At 45.7% G+C, this 17,617-nt stretch overlaps 9 protein-coding genes across 9 annotated transcripts; 5 read left to right on the forward strand and 4 right to left on the reverse strand.

Moving 5' to 3' along the window:
• Positions 1-865: 865 nt before the first annotated feature.
• On the reverse strand, positions 866-1,565 carry N7469_000670 (uncharacterized protein; the record flags this gene model as incomplete). Its single annotated transcript, XM_056639590.1, has 2 exons — positions 866-1,353; positions 1,463-1,565. The coding sequence occupies 2 exons, from the start codon at positions 1,563-1,565 to the stop codon at positions 866-868; spliced, it is 591 nt and encodes a 196-aa protein (XP_056505347.1).
• A 269-nt stretch (positions 1,566-1,834) lies between these two features.
• On the forward strand, positions 1,835-5,169 carry N7469_000671 (alanine--tRNA ligase; the record flags this gene model as incomplete). The annotated part of the gene is made up of 6 exons (XM_056639591.1): positions 1,835-1,928; positions 2,102-2,247; positions 2,306-2,332; positions 2,408-2,443; positions 2,517-4,925; positions 4,996-5,169. The coding sequence occupies 6 exons, from the start codon at positions 1,835-1,837 to the stop codon at positions 5,167-5,169; spliced, it is 2,886 nt and encodes a 961-aa protein (XP_056505348.1).
• Positions 5,170-5,383: 214 nt separating this feature from the next.
• On the reverse strand, positions 5,384-6,146 carry cyp3 (putative peptidyl-prolyl cis-trans isomerase; the record flags this gene model as incomplete). The annotated part of the gene is made up of 4 exons (XM_056639592.1): positions 5,384-5,575; positions 5,653-5,790; positions 5,879-6,024; positions 6,080-6,146. 4 exons carry the CDS (start codon positions 6,144-6,146, stop codon positions 5,384-5,386), a joined length of 543 nt encoding a protein of 180 aa, XP_056505349.1.
• Positions 6,147-6,976: 830 nt separating this feature from the next.
• Positions 6,977-8,378, forward strand: N7469_000673 (E3 ubiquitin-protein ligase RNF103; the record flags this gene model as incomplete). Its single annotated transcript, XM_056639593.1, has 2 exons — positions 6,977-7,119; positions 7,229-8,378. 2 exons carry the CDS (start codon positions 6,977-6,979, stop codon positions 8,376-8,378), a joined length of 1,293 nt encoding a protein of 430 aa, XP_056505350.1.
• A 565-nt stretch (positions 8,379-8,943) lies between these two features.
• Positions 8,944-10,347, reverse strand: N7469_000674 (DUF3844 domain-containing protein; the record flags this gene model as incomplete). Its single annotated transcript, XM_056639594.1, has 4 exons — positions 8,944-9,525; positions 9,603-9,746; positions 9,809-9,951; positions 10,014-10,347. 4 exons carry the CDS (start codon positions 10,345-10,347, stop codon positions 8,944-8,946), a joined length of 1,203 nt encoding a protein of 400 aa, XP_056505351.1.
• Positions 10,348-10,687: 340 nt separating this feature from the next.
• On the forward strand, positions 10,688-12,244 carry N7469_000675 (uncharacterized protein; the record flags this gene model as incomplete). The annotated part of the gene is made up of 4 exons (XM_056639595.1): positions 10,688-10,809; positions 11,063-11,376; positions 11,436-11,571; positions 11,626-12,244. The coding sequence occupies 4 exons, from the start codon at positions 10,688-10,690 to the stop codon at positions 12,242-12,244; spliced, it is 1,191 nt and encodes a 396-aa protein (XP_056505352.1).
• A 536-nt stretch (positions 12,245-12,780) lies between these two features.
• On the forward strand, positions 12,781-13,654 carry N7469_000676 (DsbA family protein; the record flags this gene model as incomplete). The annotated part of the gene is made up of 5 exons (XM_056639596.1): positions 12,781-12,859; positions 12,912-12,931; positions 12,990-13,388; positions 13,463-13,510; positions 13,577-13,654. 5 exons carry the CDS (start codon positions 12,781-12,783, stop codon positions 13,652-13,654), a joined length of 624 nt encoding a protein of 207 aa, XP_056505353.1.
• Positions 13,655-14,084: 430 nt separating this feature from the next.
• Positions 14,085-14,558, reverse strand: N7469_000677 (cyclin-dependent protein kinase regulatory subunit CKS1; the record flags this gene model as incomplete). Its single annotated transcript, XM_056639597.1, has 3 exons — positions 14,085-14,147; positions 14,225-14,369; positions 14,455-14,558. 3 exons carry the CDS (start codon positions 14,556-14,558, stop codon positions 14,085-14,087), a joined length of 312 nt encoding a protein of 103 aa, XP_056505354.1.
• Positions 14,559-15,390: 832 nt separating this feature from the next.
• N7469_000678 (bromodomain-containing protein) lies at positions 15,391-17,412 on the forward strand (the record flags this gene model as incomplete). Its single annotated transcript, XM_056639598.1, has 6 exons — positions 15,391-15,468; positions 15,746-15,918; positions 15,981-16,242; positions 16,299-16,794; positions 16,874-16,948; positions 17,012-17,412. 6 exons carry the CDS (start codon positions 15,391-15,393, stop codon positions 17,410-17,412), a joined length of 1,485 nt encoding a protein of 494 aa, XP_056505355.1.
• Positions 17,413-17,617: the final 205 nt, after the last annotated feature.

Below are 17,617 nucleotides of genomic sequence, written 5' to 3' on the forward strand. Positions count from 1 at the left end.
GCAAGAGCTGACCCTTCAATTGCGCAGTACAATTTCTTGATAACATTTTCTCTTTGAATTAAGAAATTGGTAAATGCAGCTCAAATGATAGAACCCTAATTCCTATATCGGGGATATTTACGGATATTACGAGCTACAAAACTATCGTCATTTAACCGGAGTCTTTCTTATCAGACAGAGATCTTCGAATAGTAACACTACTTGTATCTCAGCGATTAACCGGTAGTGACGGGCACACAATAATGGCTCATTCAGCGCTGGAATCCTTATTCTAGGTAGGAAAATCGACCAAACTTTTGATTTTTCCTGGGAACCAAAACTTATAAAAAATAGTATTAGATATTTGGCTAATAATTACTACGAATTTATCTTCCAACTCTTTTTATCTACTTCCCTTATTTTGTTTTCTGGATTCAAATTGTTGATACCTGGACTGACAGAATCCGGAGCCTATTCTAGATGGTCTGAATTGATCAAAGAATATAGTGGACATATCAGCACTAGACCGCGGATCTTTGTATTTGTACTTATAATTGTAATAAAGATGTGCTATCGAGATAAATTCTCTGTCAATTCTCTATCGAATTGGCTTAGAAATAGTTATCTTCTGCTGCTATTGTCTGGATCTGGTTCGAGGGATAGCTTGAAGGAGAAATACTGTATGTATATCATATTTCAATTATTCCGCTCAAAGATAAGATATAAATAAATAACGCTCAATATCAAATCAAACAGATATATATCCCTAGTACAGCGATTATAACATCTACGTTTCAAAGTGACTCTCTACAAACACCACACAACCAATGTATCACCGCGAGACTCAATCTAGTGTAAGCTCCCAATTATAACCTCCAGGATTTTGTCATGAATCCCCATCGATATCCATTGGATCATCATCGAAGCCATTAGTTAAATCCGAGGTAGTAGTAGTAGTAGTAGTAGCAGTAGTGTGTAACGAAACGGGTACTGATGGTTTGTCCGAATGGGAGGATTGTTGAGTCTTTAATGCTCTGGCCCTTGCTCTTGACTCGATAATTGCCTTTCTTACACTATCTTGTTCCCTCGGAACCGAAAGTGACGAAGGTTCAGTATAAAGTACCAACTCCTTCCCTCGTGACGTATCACGATCATCGTTTAATATAGACTCTGGCACGGTAAGCATGCGTTCAGCAAGCGGCATCAGAATCAGAGCTCCAGGTGGAGAATCCGACTCGATCAATTCCCGATCCAAATCGTGAATATAAGTGGTATGTTTTGTATCGTCTAAGAGCATGGAATCGTTGTGTTGAGGTTGAATTGGTGGACAATGCGGGAAGGGATTCTTCGAATTCTGCCGATCCGATTCAACGTCTGCAAAGAAACAGCAGCAAGACACGGTCAGTTCTGTCCAACTCCACGAAACCACACACACACCATCATCTCTTTATTTTTTTTTTTTCACGTAATAAGAGTCACCTACCTAACTGAAGTCGCCCGAATCTCTTGGTCAGTGGTTGCGCGCCATCCGGGTCACCCTCCGCGGGACGCTTTCTGCCATACTGCGGTCTCTCATCACTCGCCATCCACGACACCCCCTTCTTTAAATCTTTTCAAACGATCACGAGATAGGATATCCTCTCCTAGATCCTTTTTATTGTTGCAGATATAAGGAAGAGAGGGAGAGAGAGAGAGGTGGGTGTGGTAGAGAATATCGATGTGGGTGTCCTTAATAAAAAGGGAGGCGGCTTTGAGTCGGAAAGTCTTTGAACGACAAACTCCCAGAACTTTCCATTCTTCTTCTTCTCGCTTTGTCCACTCCGCTTCTTCTTTACTTTTTCAGCCAACTTTCCCCATGGCTACTAATACTTCTCCTCCTGTTGAGTGGTCTGCTCCACGAGTGAGAGAGACTTTTCTTAATTTCTTTAAGGAAAATGGTCATACTTTTGGTGAGTGAATCATCTTTATCTCTCTTCCCCCCACTATCTCTGATTCTTGTGCCCCTCGTTTGCCCCTCGTCCCCCTCGGTCCCCCTTCGATGTTCTTTGAAGATTTATATATCTATATATCTATAATCTTATGGATCACGGCTAATCGCGCACTTTTTTTTTCACTCTTCTAGTCCCCTCCTCGGCTGTTGCGCCTCTGTCCGATCCTACTCTTCTCTTCACCAATGCTGGTATGAACCAGTTCAAGTCCATCTTCCTCGGCACCGTGGACCCGCAGTCAGACTTTGCAAAGTTGCGCAGTGCTGTCAATTCGCAAAAGGTAGACAGTGCCTGGATATATTCTGCGACGAACATCTTGCGCTAACACTTCTTTCTAGTGTATCCGTGCCGGTGGCAAACATAATGTGAGTAGGAGGAATTCGGAATCGCCAAACTCTACCATATCCCTTTCAGCTTGTTGATCGCCTGTTACTTTTTAGGATTTGGATGATGTGGGCAAGGACAGTTACCACCATGTGAGTATCATGAGTATCAGTTTTCTGGATTGTGTATCTACCTAGGTATGACTAACATCGCATCCCAATCTAGACCTTCTTCGAGATGCTCGGTAACTGGAGTTTTGGCGACTATTTCAAAAAAGAAGCTATCTCATACTCGTGGACTCTTCTCACAAAGGTCTATGGTCTCCAGCCGGACCGTCTTTATGTCACCTACTTCGAGGGTGATGCCGCCGGCGGCTTGGAACCTGACCTCGAGGCCAAGGAGCTCTGGAAGTCTGTCGGTGTTCCCGAATCGCAAATCCTCCCCGGAAACATGAAGGATAACTTCTGGGAAATGGGTGATCAAGGCCCTTGTGGACCTTGCAGTGAAATCCACTATGACCGTATCGGCGGCCGCAATGCTGCTCACCTAGTCAACATGGATGACCCTAATGTGCTGGAGATCTGGAACAACGTTTTCATTCAATATAACCGTGAGGCCGATCGATCCTTGAAATCTCTCCCCAACAAGCACGTCGACACCGGCATGGGTTTCGAGCGTCTGGTCTCAATTCTCCAGGATAAGTCATCCAACTACGACACCGACGTCTTCACTCCCATCTTCCAAGCCATTCAAAATACCACAGGTGCTCGAGAATACCGTGGTAAGTTCGGCGCCGAGGATCCTGATGGTATTGACACTGCCTATCGTGTGGTGGCCGATCATGTGCGTACTCTCATGTTCGCCATCTCTGATGGCGTCGTCCCCAACAACGAGGGTCGTGGATATGTTATTCGTCGCGTTCTTCGCCGAGGAGCTCGATTCGCTCGTAAATATTTCCAGGTCGAGATTGGCAGTTTCTTCTCCAAGCTTGTCCCCACTGTTGTCGATCAGCTGGGTGAGATGTTCCCTGAGCTGAAGAGAAAGCAGCAGGATGTCATGGAGATTCTGGATGAAGAAGAACTTTCCTTCGCTAAAACTCTTGATCGGGGTGAGCGCCAGTTTGAACAATATGCCCAGCAGGTCAAGGCCAAGGGAGGTGACAAACTCCACGGTGCTGATGTGTGGAGATTGTATGATACTTTCGGTTTCCCCGTTGATCTGACCCAAATCATGGCTGAAGAGCGTGGTCTGCGTATCGATGATGCTGAGTTCGAGGAGGCCCGTTTGAAGGCCAAGGAAGCCAGTAAAGGACAGAAGAAGGCTGCTGCTAATGCTGTCAAGCTCGACGTTCATGACTTGAACAACCTGGAGAAGATGGGCAATGTTTCCAAGACTGATGACTCTGCTAAATTTGGCCGAAGCAACATCACCGCCCATGTCAAGGCCATCTACCACAGCAGAAGCTTCCACGACAACACCGATAAGATCCCTGAAGGCGAACAACTGGGTATAATTCTTGATTGCACCAACTTCTATGCTGAGCAAGGTGGCCAGGAAAGCGATACTGGTAAGATTGTCATTGACGGTCAGGCTGAACTGGAGGTTGGTGATGTCCAGACATATGCGGGATACGTTCTCCACACTGGATTCATGAAATATGGTAAACTCTCCGTCGGTGACTCCGTCATCTGCGAATATGACGAGCTCCGCCGCTGGCCAATTCGGAACAACCACACCGGTACCCATATCCTCAACTTTGCACTGAAGGCAGTCCTAGGCGATGGGATTGACCAGAAGGGCTCCCTGGTCGCGGCCGAGAAGCTCCGATTTGACTTCTCTCACAAAGCTGCCGTCTCAGATGCTGATCTGGAGAAGATCGAAGCAAAGTCCACCGAGTACATCCGTCAAAATTGTACTGTCTATTCACAAGAGGTTCCCCTCGCCACCGCTCAGCAGATTTCTGGTGTCCGCGCCGTCTTCGGCGAAACGTACCCGGATCCTGTCCGTGTAGTCTCTGTCGGTGTTGAGCTGGAAGAGATCCTGCGGGATGTGAAGAACCCCCACTGGAACGACGTCAGTATCGAATTCTGTGGTGGAACCCACGTTCAAAAGACCGGGGATATCAAAGACTTGATCATCTTGGAAGAAAGTGGTATTGCTAAGGGAACTCGCCGTATCATTGCTGTCACCGGCGAGGAGGCCCACGAGGTCCAACGTCTTGCGCAGGAATTCGGACAGCGTCTGGATCGATTGGACGCCATGCCTCTTGGCTCCGAGAAAGAGCGCGAGGCTAAGCAAGTTCAAGTTGACCTTAACCAGCTTGTGATTTCGGCTGTTCAGAAGGCACGACTCCGTGAGCGCTTTACCGCTATCAACAAGCAGGTCCTTGATGGCCAGAAAGCCCAGCAGAAATTGGAAGTCAAGCAGGCCGTTGAAGCGATCACCACCTATTTCCAATCTCCGGATAGCAAGGACTCTTCATGGCTTGTTGTGAAGCTGCCCAACCCTGCAAGCGCTAAGGCTGTCAGTGAATCCATCAACCACGTCAAGTCGAAGATGCAGAACAAGAACGTGTATGTGATGGCTGTGGATTCTGAGCAAACCCGTGTTGCTCACGGCTGCCACGTATCTAAGGTAAGTCTACGTCTTGAAATGCTGAATGTGGAATCCAGAATCCAAATAGGGACTAATCTTGAACCTGTAGGAACTTGGCGAGCAAGGTGCCTCCGCAACCGAATGGGCCGCTGTTGTTTCTGGCGTTGTCGGTGGCAAGGCCGGAGGTAAAGGACCAACCTCCCTTGGCAATGGCACCAACCCAGACAAGGTGGATGAAGCTGTCTCGCTTGCGTCTGAATATTTGAGCAAATTCAAGCTCTAAATTGATTTGATGATATCTCTAGTTATGTCATTATTTTGGGGGTCAAATTGTACCTTATCAAAAATTATCAGAAAGTTTGGGAATATTTAAGCATGAATTCTGGTGAATAGCTAGATTCCGGTTGGAGTTTATTATGTTTCTTCTTTTCTTCTTCTTGTTTAGATAGATATTCGGTAGATTGGGAAATAAAAAAGCAAGACCAAGTATATACCCATTACATCTCTCCACATTGCACAATCGAAACATCTTGATTGGGCTTGTCACGATTGGTACGAGTATGTTCAATCATACGAACAACATCCATCCCATCAATGACTTGACCAAAAACAACATGTTTGTTGTTTAGAAACGGAGTTGGAACAGTCGTAATAAAGAATTGACAACCATTCGTATTTGGGCCAGAATTCTACCAACATCATTAGCTTATTCTCTGCGAAATAGCTGCGGGGAAGAAGAAGAAAAGAGGTAGGATCTCAATCTTACAGCCATGCTCAACAAACCAGGACGATCATGCTTCAATGAGAAATTTTCATCTGCAAATTTGGGAGTACCATAGATGGTACAACTTCCCGTACCATCACCATTGATGAAATCACCTCCTTGAATCATAAAATCTTTAATCTATAGATAAATTAGTGATTCTGTCCATGTCCAGTGTTGAATTCGCCATGCTGATGATAATAACAGAAGGGATATATGATTCACGTACAACCCGATGAAACTTGCACCCTTTGTACCCTTGAGGTTGACCCTTTGAATTCTTGCTCTCTCCTGTACAAAATTGTCGGAAATTTTCTGCGGTTCGAGGAGTTACATTGGCGAATAGTTCCATTTTGACTCGACCGAGTGGCTCGCCTGTGGATGTTAGCTGGATGTTTTTGTCTTTTCACTTTATTAAACCCAAACCTACCTGCCAGGGCAATGTCGAAGAAGACTACCGGGTTGGTAGCTTCAGATGGAGTGATAGCTTCGGTCATGGTTGACAATTGCTGGGTGTTAAGAAATAGCAGCGAAGTTTCCAATATCAAAAAGGGAAAAAAAAGGGTTGGAGGAGGTTTCCCTTGCCGCCTTTTCAATTCAATCTTGACGTTTACACTTTGCTCTACTCTACACTATACAACACTCTACAATCTACACTCTACACATTATCATACACATATATTATTATTCTCTGTAATAATAATTATTATTATTATAATAAATGATTTATCTCTATATTCCCCCGCCCTTCCGCCCTTCCAACTTCCTCTTCCCCGTCGATTCGCTCAATCCCAGCCAAGATCCCGTGACCTCAGCCTCAGGCCTCAAACTAGTCCAGCCTTCTTTTTGCTCTCCTCTTTCTCTTTGAACGAACTCCACTCTTGACCAAAAAAGAAGAGAAAAAGAGAGAGAGAGAGAGAGAGAGAGATGAGGACGTCACTGGGTTGATTCAAAAGAGGTTGGAGTCATTTCAAGCCTTGCGCATCCTTTCTTCAACTCTCCATCAATATCATTATTATCTCCATCCTTCCCTGCTTTACCCCGACCGTCTCCTGCATGCAGCGAGCTGCACCGGCATAAGCAGCACTCAACCACCGACCTCCAACCAGCCACAGTTCTTGGGAAATAACCCCCCCCCTTGAAACAACTCGATAATACCTCGTCGACACTGTATACATCGAACAATCTTATTGAAACCAACGCCGGGAGGAATGATTATCGAGTATCTTGTCATCCTGATACCCGGTGGGACTTAAGCATTTGATTTGCATTTGCATCCCTGCGATCTCCCATAAACCACCAACCCCTACCTTTTCTTACTTCCAAAATGTCCCCGTCGACCACCACCGCTGCGAGTGCTGCTGCGACTACAACTAGCAGCAGTGGAAACTCTGGGGGCTCTGGTGCAACAAGTTCGCCTCTTCTGTTCTTCGTTGCGCTAGGGTTTGGCGTCGTCTTCACCAATCTATGGTATGTCAAAACAAGTCTACAGGCTTTCCTGCAATCGCCTTCCCCCGCCTCTTTGTCCCCCTTTTTGCCTGTGCGTATTTCAAGTGACTAACTGATATATTCCTGGTAGGATTATTGTTGGTGTAAAATACTGCTTTCGATATAATCAGCGAAACCGTCGATTACGCGGCGAGGAGACTGGCGACCCAATCGATCTGGTAGCTATGCCACGTCCACATCGGCGCCGCCGCGAGAAGAAGTTGATGTCGATGGATGAAGTAAATGAGCGATTCCCTTTGGTCAAGTACAAAGTATGGAGATCATCTCGTGCCAATGAGGGTCTTCCAACTGAAGGTGGTATCACGGCCCCGACTAGTAGGCCCCAAAGTCTGGATGCCGACAGTGGTACTATTTCTGCCCCGATTACAACTACTGCAACTGCGCAAACGAATTCGAGTTCGGTAAAGGATGCTACACTGGTACCATCTCATTCCCATGACGACTCTTCACCTACACACCTTGACCCAACTTCACACCCAACTGGAGGGAAATCCGTACCAGCCACAGAAGTATCGCCAACTCGCCCCGACAAAGATACAGCCGTTGAAGAAGAACAATGGCGACACTCTTTAGTAAAAGAAGGCATTGAGGCGGAGGAAGATGAAGAAGAAGATGGTGATCACATTCGAAAAGCTGTTCCTTCGGAGCTACTTCCCAACCCCGGTGATACATGTGCAATCTGTCTAGATATTATCGAAGACGACGATGATATTCGTGGATTAACCTGTGGACATGCTTTCCACGCCTCATGCGTCGATCCGTGGTTAACCAGTAGAAGGGCCTGCTGTCCTCTGTGCAAAGCCGACTACTACGTCCCTAAACCTCGGACGCAAGCACCCGAAGGAACTTCCAATACAGATCGTAATGGACGACGTGCTGCATCAAGTGGTGTCGAACTTCTCGCCAGACCTTCACGCACAGCACAGCCTGGTAGTCGATCAAGTCCATTACGATTACACATGATATTTCCCAGTCGATTTTTCCAACCTTCCTCCCCATCCCAATACCCACCAGATGATACTCCGCGAGCAGGCACTCGCGCAACACCGGAAACAACCAACGCGAATAATACCTCACAATCAAGATGGAATCGTGTAATTCCATCTCGTCTTCGTCGTTCTTCACCAGCCCCAATCACAACTACAAACCATGGTGAATCATCACCAGGACAATCCACTGATAATCGAACTCCTGCACAACTTGAAGCCGGTACAACTTGATAATTGGCCCATAATAATGAATTCAAATATCCCCCATTTTATTCCATGGGAAATCATCTACGACTTATTGATGTCAACAAAAAAACACTTTGCATATCCAATCAACATCTGGAATGTATGGATTATGGCAAATGATTCCCCTGTTCATGTCTTCTATTTCCATTTCTTTGACTCTTTATGTAATTAGTCGATTTCGGTCTATAGCATGTACACACATCCTTGCGAAAGTAGGGAAATTCGTGATCTTTCGCTTGTGTTTGGAGGGAAGGGTAGTTTTGGTCTCAAACTCCTGCAAATATAGCCATTTCTTAACAGTTCAATGGTTTCCTCTGTAATTATGATCTAGATTGGATCTTTTTACCTATTTACTGAAATACTGTTGTGCTATCTGTCAATGTATATTTATGCTGAAGAATACAATTCAATAATTCTAAGCTGTTACATGATATAGATTCGGATTGCGTACATGTCCAGAGAAAGCAAAGCAAATCACCCAATCCACATATAAAAAAGAAACAAACAAAGAAACCGAACACCGAAACATCCCACTAGGGATTCATCACAATCAAGTCTGTGTCTTCGAAGTTCCAACTCCCGCTCCAATCACACTAGGAAGTTCCTCACTACCCATACTAAACAACATCCCGATAGCACTACCAACCAGAATAATAGCAAAGACAGTGACACCAGCAATCAGGAAGAAAGGAGAACTAATATCCTCCTTCTGACAAGCAACACCACCCCACTGAATCTTCTTGGTAGTTCCGTCACTATTCTTAACGGTTGTAGACTTGCATCGACAAGCGTAGCAATCACTGGCGGAATCATCCTTCTTACCAGAACTATACTTCAGATAACAAGATCCGTGACCGGAGCAGTTGTTTGTTGCCTCTGCACAGGAAGAGTTGGAGGCGTGGCAGACAGGTGCCAAATTTGAGTGTAAGAAACCTGATTCGGATCTTGACAGATCTTCACTTGCATCGGAGCGAACTTGCACACTCCGTCGCTGGACACGAGACGAAGTCTCGATGTTTTCGATGGTGGGGAAAGTCACGACTGTGATCTCAGTGTTTGTTGACTGGGCTTTCTTGACAAGGTCGGCGAAGATCAGGTCAAGGGATTTGGTGATCTTTGGGTTTTGACTAGACTTTTTTTAGGACGGTAAGTTAGCTATAAGCCCCCCCTATTTGGTGGTCGTTGTGGATATATGAAGATCGTTCTTACCTCAAAGACAAATCTTGAAGTAGTCAATTTCGAGTCCTGGCTTACGGATGTATCCATTGAGTCGACCAGGTCTAGAAGGTCCTGACTCAAAATACCATTATCATTGGACAACACGGGGTTGTTGGCGAGACATTCTCGAAGGGGCTAGAATTAGAATATCAGCCAACCATCCCAATTCGTGAAAAGCGAAATAGATATTTCGATACCTGAGTGTTTTCACCGCCATCCTTATTATATGTGCAAAGTTTCCCCCTCTTCATGTTCAAGGGCTCTAGAGCCTCACTAACTAGCTCAGAGGAAGTCTGCGGAACAAAAATGCTATCGTACTGAGCTTTGCGAAGGGTCGAGGCTATTGATAAAATCAACTTGTAAGCTAACCAGTTCTTAACACGAATCTCGATCCATACATACCAACTTCAGAATCAAGTCCCTCCAAAAAGATTATGTTTCGACCAGCCAGCTCTTGTGAATCAGTTCCTCCAAAAAGAGCGTACTGTGAATCCGCATATTGATTCAAATGGCCCACAACATCAGGTTCCATGCTCCCTAACTTCGAATGCGAAGGTGACCTCATACGTAGCTCCAGGATAAGTCGAGCCATATCCTCCGAAACAGTCTCACGTTCAACGACAGATTTGTCTGAGATCTGGTCACCGGCATGGAATGTGAAAATCGAAGTTTCAAAAGCATTTGTCCCTACTGCACTCGTGGCCGCCAGGGCCAGGAGCTTCGAAAACCAATGCATTGCGCAATCAACTCAAGGGGTTTCAGGAAAGCCAGGTTATTCAGCGAGGAGAGATTGTCGTAGCATCCAGACAAGAACCCTCAATCCTGAACTGACGGGAAGACAGTCTTTCGAAATAGATGAACAACTCAAGAGGAAGCAATAAAGTCCAAAGTGTAGCTTGGCCGGGCGGGAGTTGCGATAACGCGTCACGTGGTTATCGCCCCGTGATCGGCGGCTTTCTGCCCGTTCTCTTTTTGATATTCTCGATCCCATTTGTCTATTTATCCATCTATTTCCTTTAATGTCAATAACCCGTGGAGATTCTTGTGGTTGAGGGATTTTCGGACGGATTTTCTCAATGCTTCGGCTCAGGCACATTCTGCGAAGTAAAGCACGTCCCTCTCGCTTTTATACTGGGCCTCAAACGATCACCGCTCCCCCCGCGATTCGACATGTGAGATTTCGACGACCATGGTTGAGGTGAGTAGTATTTGTTGTATAGAGGGACTCATACACGCTTGTGCTGTTGGGATCGGGTCTATTTTGCTTGTTCAAGACGTCTTCTGTTCTTGGTCTAGACTCTGTTGACCCGCTTATGCCCATTTTCCTGAAGAATAAGCCGAGTGAAGGAGTGCGTGGGCAGCCTTTTGAGAGTCTGCTTCGCGGTTGAGACAAAAATCAGTTTCTTATTGATTCATTGGAGAATATTTCCTCGCTGACAACTATGCAATAGGTCCTTTATAGGGAAATGTTTACTTTACGGCGCGGCCTTCCACCTTTGGAGCTCCTTTGTTTTACTTCGATTCGACGATGATACACAAGACGATGAGTCATCCACTCAAAAAACCATCGAAGCAAATGATTCACGGGAATCTCTTCGTCGAAATCAGGGCAAAGAGGGGCAACAAGAAGAGGATGATGACCTTTTATTCATTCCACTCTCTTGGTCTCGTGTAGAGGAGGATGAAGTCTATTCCACATCAGGCCCGGAATGGCAAGAGTTCTGCAAGATATCCGGTGATGAAGAGAAATACAAAAAGTTGAAAAGTACGTCTCAGATTGTCTATCGGAGTTGGGATTAAGTCGATACTTACTTGTTTTGCTAGATGAACTTTTGGCCATCATACTCAAGACCGCCACGGAACAAATGCAGCCTTTTCTCGGAAGTCCATTGGCATTAACTGCAGATTGGTTACAACCCAACTTTCCATCCCGTCCTCCTCCAGGATACATGCGCTCAGGGTATGTCTCGCCCAGGGTAAAACGGTTAGCTGCAATCACACTGACTCTATTTAGTATCGCACTTACAGATGATGGGATATCATGGGTGACGCAGCCTCTAGATCCTGAGATAGGCGATAGACTGCAAACCTTCATGAAACCAGTCCATGTGGCGCTCGCGATCAAAGATGCCTATTATGTTCTATTAAAGAGACAAATGGACCGACTAAGGAATCCTGACGGACAACCGGGCTCGGTAAAGTTGCTGGACGGAAGGGTAACTCTCTCAGGCCATGAAAGGACCAATGCTCTAAGTACCCAAGAACAAGCCAAGCTGCAACCGCCAGTATCTGATGCCCCGACGGAAACCGTCTCGAACGATGAACCACAACTCCACCCATCGTCTATCATCTCATTCCTGCAACGATTACCCTTACCTGACCTAGGACCAGGGTCTGATTTGCATTTGGCATCTATAGCATTCAAGTTACGTCTCCATGAACATCAAGCCAAGTCTCCCCGGACACCGAACCGAGGCTCTTTCTTCCTTGTCGGGCCGGTAGGCTTACAAGGGCCAAAGGGGGCTTGTAGATTTGAAGTACGAGGCGAGTATGATCCAGCGAAGCCCGGGTGGCGAACAGTGGACATGAAACTTCGAGACTGGAGCTACTACGTGCACAAGCCGCGCAGGTGAGGATGAAAGCAATACAGAGTATATCTGGTCTTGATCTTCCTGGTGGATTCGATTTGACCGGAAGGCATATATCATGTACACAGAAGGTGGAAACTAGCTGAAGAATACCTCTTATACCCAAGATCATGTACATTTGCATTGAATCAATCTACTCCAAATATCATCAAGTCTTTCACTTAGGTGATCATCAGTAGGACTGGTCCTGCCTCCATAGTAGCATACTATCCTAGTATGGATGATATATATCATGGTCAATAAATCGATTGATGATCTACCATCTGTGTATATTTGAACAGTCGATTCAGTAGTATACCATTAACTAATTATTAATTCCTTGAATCAGGATATCCCTACGAGTATATATTGTAAAAAATATCATGATGCTCATTATATACTTATAGCACTGTAATACTGCGGGGTAATCAAGTATGACGCGATATCCACCCACTTCTTTATCAACTTGCAACTTGCAACTTTCAACTTTCAACCCTCGACTTACTTTCTCTCAATTCTCAAGCACACATTACACCATCGTCATGTCTGTCCCTCCTCAATATGCCGGGATCAAGCTCTCTGGAAGCACTCCTCAAGAGACACAGCATACACTTGAATTATGTACGTTGGTTTATACTTTTCATAACGGAAACTCACGCTAACCAAAGCTTAGATCTTGACTATGTTTGTCCGGTTAGTATTATCCTACGTCTCTTTAAACCAGAACAATCTAACTAATATCTTCATTTAGTTTTCCGCTAAAATGTTCAACACATTCTATTCTCTAAGTGATACAATTGCCCAACGATACGGCTCCCAACTTCGAGTAGTCTTCAGGCAACATATCCAACCCTGGCACCCATCCTCTACACTTACCCACGAAGCCGGTGCCGCCGTTCTTCGCCTGGCACCAGAGAAATTCTGGGAATTCAGTTCTGCTCTCTTCAAAGCGCAGACAGAATTCTTCGACGTGAGCGTTGTGAACGAGACTCGTAATCAGACATATGCACGATTGGCTCGACTTGCAGGATCCGTTGGTGTGGATGAAAAGAAAGTATTGGATCTCTTGAAGATCCCCGATACACCCGGAGAAAACGGACAATTGAATTCGGGTAATCAAGTCACGAATGACATCAAGTGGATCGTCAAAGTTGGTCAAACCTTTCGCTTTCCTTTTCCTCCCTCGATATTTGTTCCCGCATCGGAAGATCTGACTATTTTTAGACGGACCGAGTCATTGGTGTTCATGTATCGCCGACTGTATTTTTCAACGTAAGGCAATCCCTCGAAAACAAAGAAAAGCACGAATCAGTATTAACACTTGATCACTTGATCCAGGGAGTCGAAGAACGTGGAATCAGCAGTGGTTTCAGTACAGCTCAGTGGGAAGAATGGTTGGCGAAGAACGTGGTGTAAAGGTGCATATAGGCTACCTGGAGCGAAGAGACACATTCTCCATCCCTGTACACATTCGAAATTCAGACCGGCGCCTGTTCATAGAAATTTCAAGGGAGGAAAAAAGAATCATATCTCATTCCGGAACTTCCATTACGAAGCTGATGTGGGCCCTAGTGAACATACAAGCTATGCATGTCCATGCAAATCATAAGAAAAGAAGAAGAAAATAAAAATAATAAACAAACAAAATCGGAAGACCACAGTCGAGCGTCTGCAAGGTGCAGGAGGGGAGTAAATTTTCCAAATGCAACAACATGAATTCGTAAGGTGACGAGCTTATTGAGCCATCGGAGGCTGGTAATTAAGAGGACGCCTAAAAGAAGGACTAGTTAATCGAAAAAAATTCCTAGTCCATAGTCCAGAGTCCTTTTGAGAATTGCGATTTCACTTACTTGAAAAGCAGAATATGAGGCTCCGGTTCATGCACCTCGTAATGTTCCCATCCCAAGCTCTAAAACGGTAAAAGAGATATGTGAGCTAGATGACCCTCTATTCATCCATCAATCTTTCCCATTCGAATCAACGCACCTGTGTAATACCCAATGCTCGCCACTCTTCCTCCCAAAGCAACTTCAACGTTCCCTTCGCACTATCGAAATAATCTTGGGGGATTTTCTTGAGCATGTTCTTCGGCAGCTGGACGTGTCGGTATTCGAATTTATCATCGGAATAACTGAACTGAGTCAATAAAAAAAAAACAGATCCCCCAAAAAAGAATACAACCACCCAGGTCATAACGGATCATGTCAATTCCATACCGGGCAGAGTAATGAATAGAATCAATGAACTCATCGAGGCGCTCACGCTCAGACTCCAACAGGAGACGAGGCTTCTTGTTTCGTCGGACAGGATCGATATCCATTGAGAAAAGTGGACAAGCTCGAGGCTTGGTGGAATGTTCGGAGGAGGGGGAGGGGGGATTGGAATCTGTAACCGCACGTGGCAGAGGTTAATCGGATGGGTTCACGAGAAACAATAAGAGGATGGGGTGGCGCCAGCTTACGAGAGGAAGAACTCCAATAGATAAGAATTCTAAAGGAAGGTATGAGAAATCCCTGGGGAAATGTGGGTGGGGGGAAAAGAGGAAGAAGAGAGAAAGATGGGGTTCGCGTTTTGCGTTGTTTTCGGGAGGGTAAATAGTGCCTGATATTTAAGGCATCAGGTCTGGTAACTACGTAAGTTAACTAAGTAACTAGTCAACTAGGTTAGTATAGACAGTAACTATAGACCGTATAACTATATCATATGCTGGAGAGATAGAGAAAATAGCCTATTTTGTCGTATCTGATTGTTAAGATCAGAGTAATTATAGGCAAATACAATGATACATGATCACTACATATATTAGAGCCGCAATAATGAACTATCTGATATAGCCTTGTTCTCTTTCTGAATGTATCTGAGTACATACGAGGTATACTATATTTCTGAATACTGATTCTATCATTTCATGAACCTCACCTACAACAATCCCACTGTTTTACTATTACGCTGTTTACTGTACTATGTAACTAACTATGTATACCATAGTTAGTAGTACTGTAATGCCTTAAATGCCACTTACCTAAGGCGGCGAGTGGGCCCGGGCAGATCGCCGCGCGCGCGTCTGCTGCACCCCTCGAGGTATGATAACCCTCGTCATTCAGTACTTTGACATATAACCAGATCCTGCGCATTGAGTGTCAGTCTGTACAATGAGTACAAAACGACGTTCGGCGGTTGCTGCCTCACCAGAAGTGAAGGTCCGCAGTGGAAAACGACGTAAGGTGTCTGTAAGTCATTACGCGCTCCCCCGACGTTTAAGTGCCTGTTTGTTGCGGCGTTGCTGCGGACCCTGACCGCAGTGGACTGTCTCTTCATTGAGATTTGCCCAGGCACGGGTATCGGGCTTCCTCCCATTATGCGACTCTGCTTTGCGACGAGCTCCGACCACGTCAAGCCCAGACTTGACGACCCCCCCCTCCCCCATCCTCTCCTCTATTGCGATGTTCTCTGTCGTGTGTCGCATTGTGAAAGAAATGGAAACTAATACTTCAAGCGTTATAACAGGACGAAAGTATTGTGGAACCGGAAGACTTCCAACTAGCGGACGAAGCAGATGATGCAGAGGAGGAAGACTTAAAATCGGAAGAGGAAGGTGACCCAGAGAGCTTCGAGGGCAATACGATCCAAGCTGCGCAGGATAAGATTGTTTCGGAATTGACCAGGTTGAAGGATTCCGAGTAAGCAATTTTTTTCCTCATGAGTGCGTGAGGATGAAGTTGAGGCTAACTCTTCTCGGCAGTGGTGAAGAAGTAGCATACCCGTTTGTTGGCAAGCCGGACCGAAATTTGTACCGCGACTATTACGAGATTATCCAACATCCGGTTTCGTTGCGAAGTATACAAGCCAAAGTGCGCGGCAATGATAGTCGCAAAAATCCTACCAGAATAACCGCATTTCCCACTTGGCAATCCTTTGAAGAGGAGGTCAGTTATCTTTGGCGAAATGCTAGGGAATATAACGAAGAAGGTAGCGATATAACAGTCCTTGCGGGAATTCTCGAGGTGAGATTTGTCTATGTCTTGTACACTCGCGACGCATATAACTAACACCAAACCAGGACTATTTCAAACGAAGGGTGATTGAAGCCAAAAAGCTAGTGCCGGATTCCATTCAGGTAGATGGTGACCCCGAAACACCTCGAATCAAGTTAAAAATGGGTACAAAAGATTCGGAGCCCTCAGCGCAAAGGTTAACATTAAAGATGTCTGGCCAGACCTCCGAGACCCCATCCAAAGAAAAGCCACCGTCCGGCGTTGCTGTTGATAACGATGCCCTTAAACGCCAAAAAGAACATGTGAGGACTGGATCGACTAGTCAAGATATCGAGGCACCACGTTCTCCTCGAACAAGGTCTCTTCGACGACATCCCGCTAGCCCTCGATCAAGTGTAGCCACTACACCATCCGCTTCCGAGCAACCCTCAAATGGACGGGCCAGCGCACACGTAAAAGACGAAAGTGTCGCGACTTCGTCTCAGCAACCTGACACCCGTTCTTCTCATGGCCCTCAAGGCACTTCTCACGGGTCCACCGGTGGACTTCCTCCACATGAAGGTACAGTAATACACCCGCTGACGATTGCAATAGCAATATAAGTTCAATTTGGCTGACTTTGAACGTTGCCCAGCTCCAGTTCCCGTACCAGCTCCAGTCCAACCACCCCCGGAAGTATCACCATTGGACTCGATCTGGAGACGCCCGGGTCAAAGTAAGCACCGGAATACCGAACCGGCCGAAAGAAATCAAAATCAATTTACTAACAATGATATAGATGCAAGCGCTGCTTTGATTCAGAATGTGCAGATATCGACGCACCCATCATTATCTCTTCGACAAGATCTATGTTTGGAGATCCCACCCTCGGCCACAGTCCGCCAACAAACAATCACAATTACACTTCCACCATCACACCGCATATTGACGGTCAAACCCACACTGATAGCCAGTACAGCAGAAAGACAAACCAAACTTGTGGCTCTGATGGGCACGCATCGACTTCACTCATCTGGAGATGCATCTACGCTGGCGTACGACATCCAACTCCACCCGGGCACTACAAAGGTTGATCTTGAGGCGATTGCCGGACCGCCAAGAGGTGCACCGAAAACCGGACCCCCGGGCTCAGATTTGGATTACGAGCGGGTCACTATTTTCTTCAACTTACTTCGGTGAGGCCCACTGTATAACATTTTGGATAGAAACAGAATTCCGAAAATGGGGTTTGCATGGAAGTTCCAGCGAACTTCTATCAAGCAGCAGTTCTGTGTGTTTTTTCTCCTTTCTTTTTTCTCTCATGCTGTTTAGTTATTTTTTTCTCCCTCGTTTGCTCTATGAATTTGGTCTGCAATATAATTTTAAACTCTCTCCAATTCTTCCA

Source organism: Penicillium citrinum (assembly GCF_028827155.1).
Source record: "Penicillium citrinum strain IBT 23319 chromosome Unknown utg000001l:1.0-4955037.0:1.0-4956770.0, whole genome shotgun sequence".
Lineage (NCBI taxonomy): Eukaryota > Fungi > Ascomycota > Eurotiomycetes > Eurotiales > Aspergillaceae > Penicillium > Penicillium citrinum.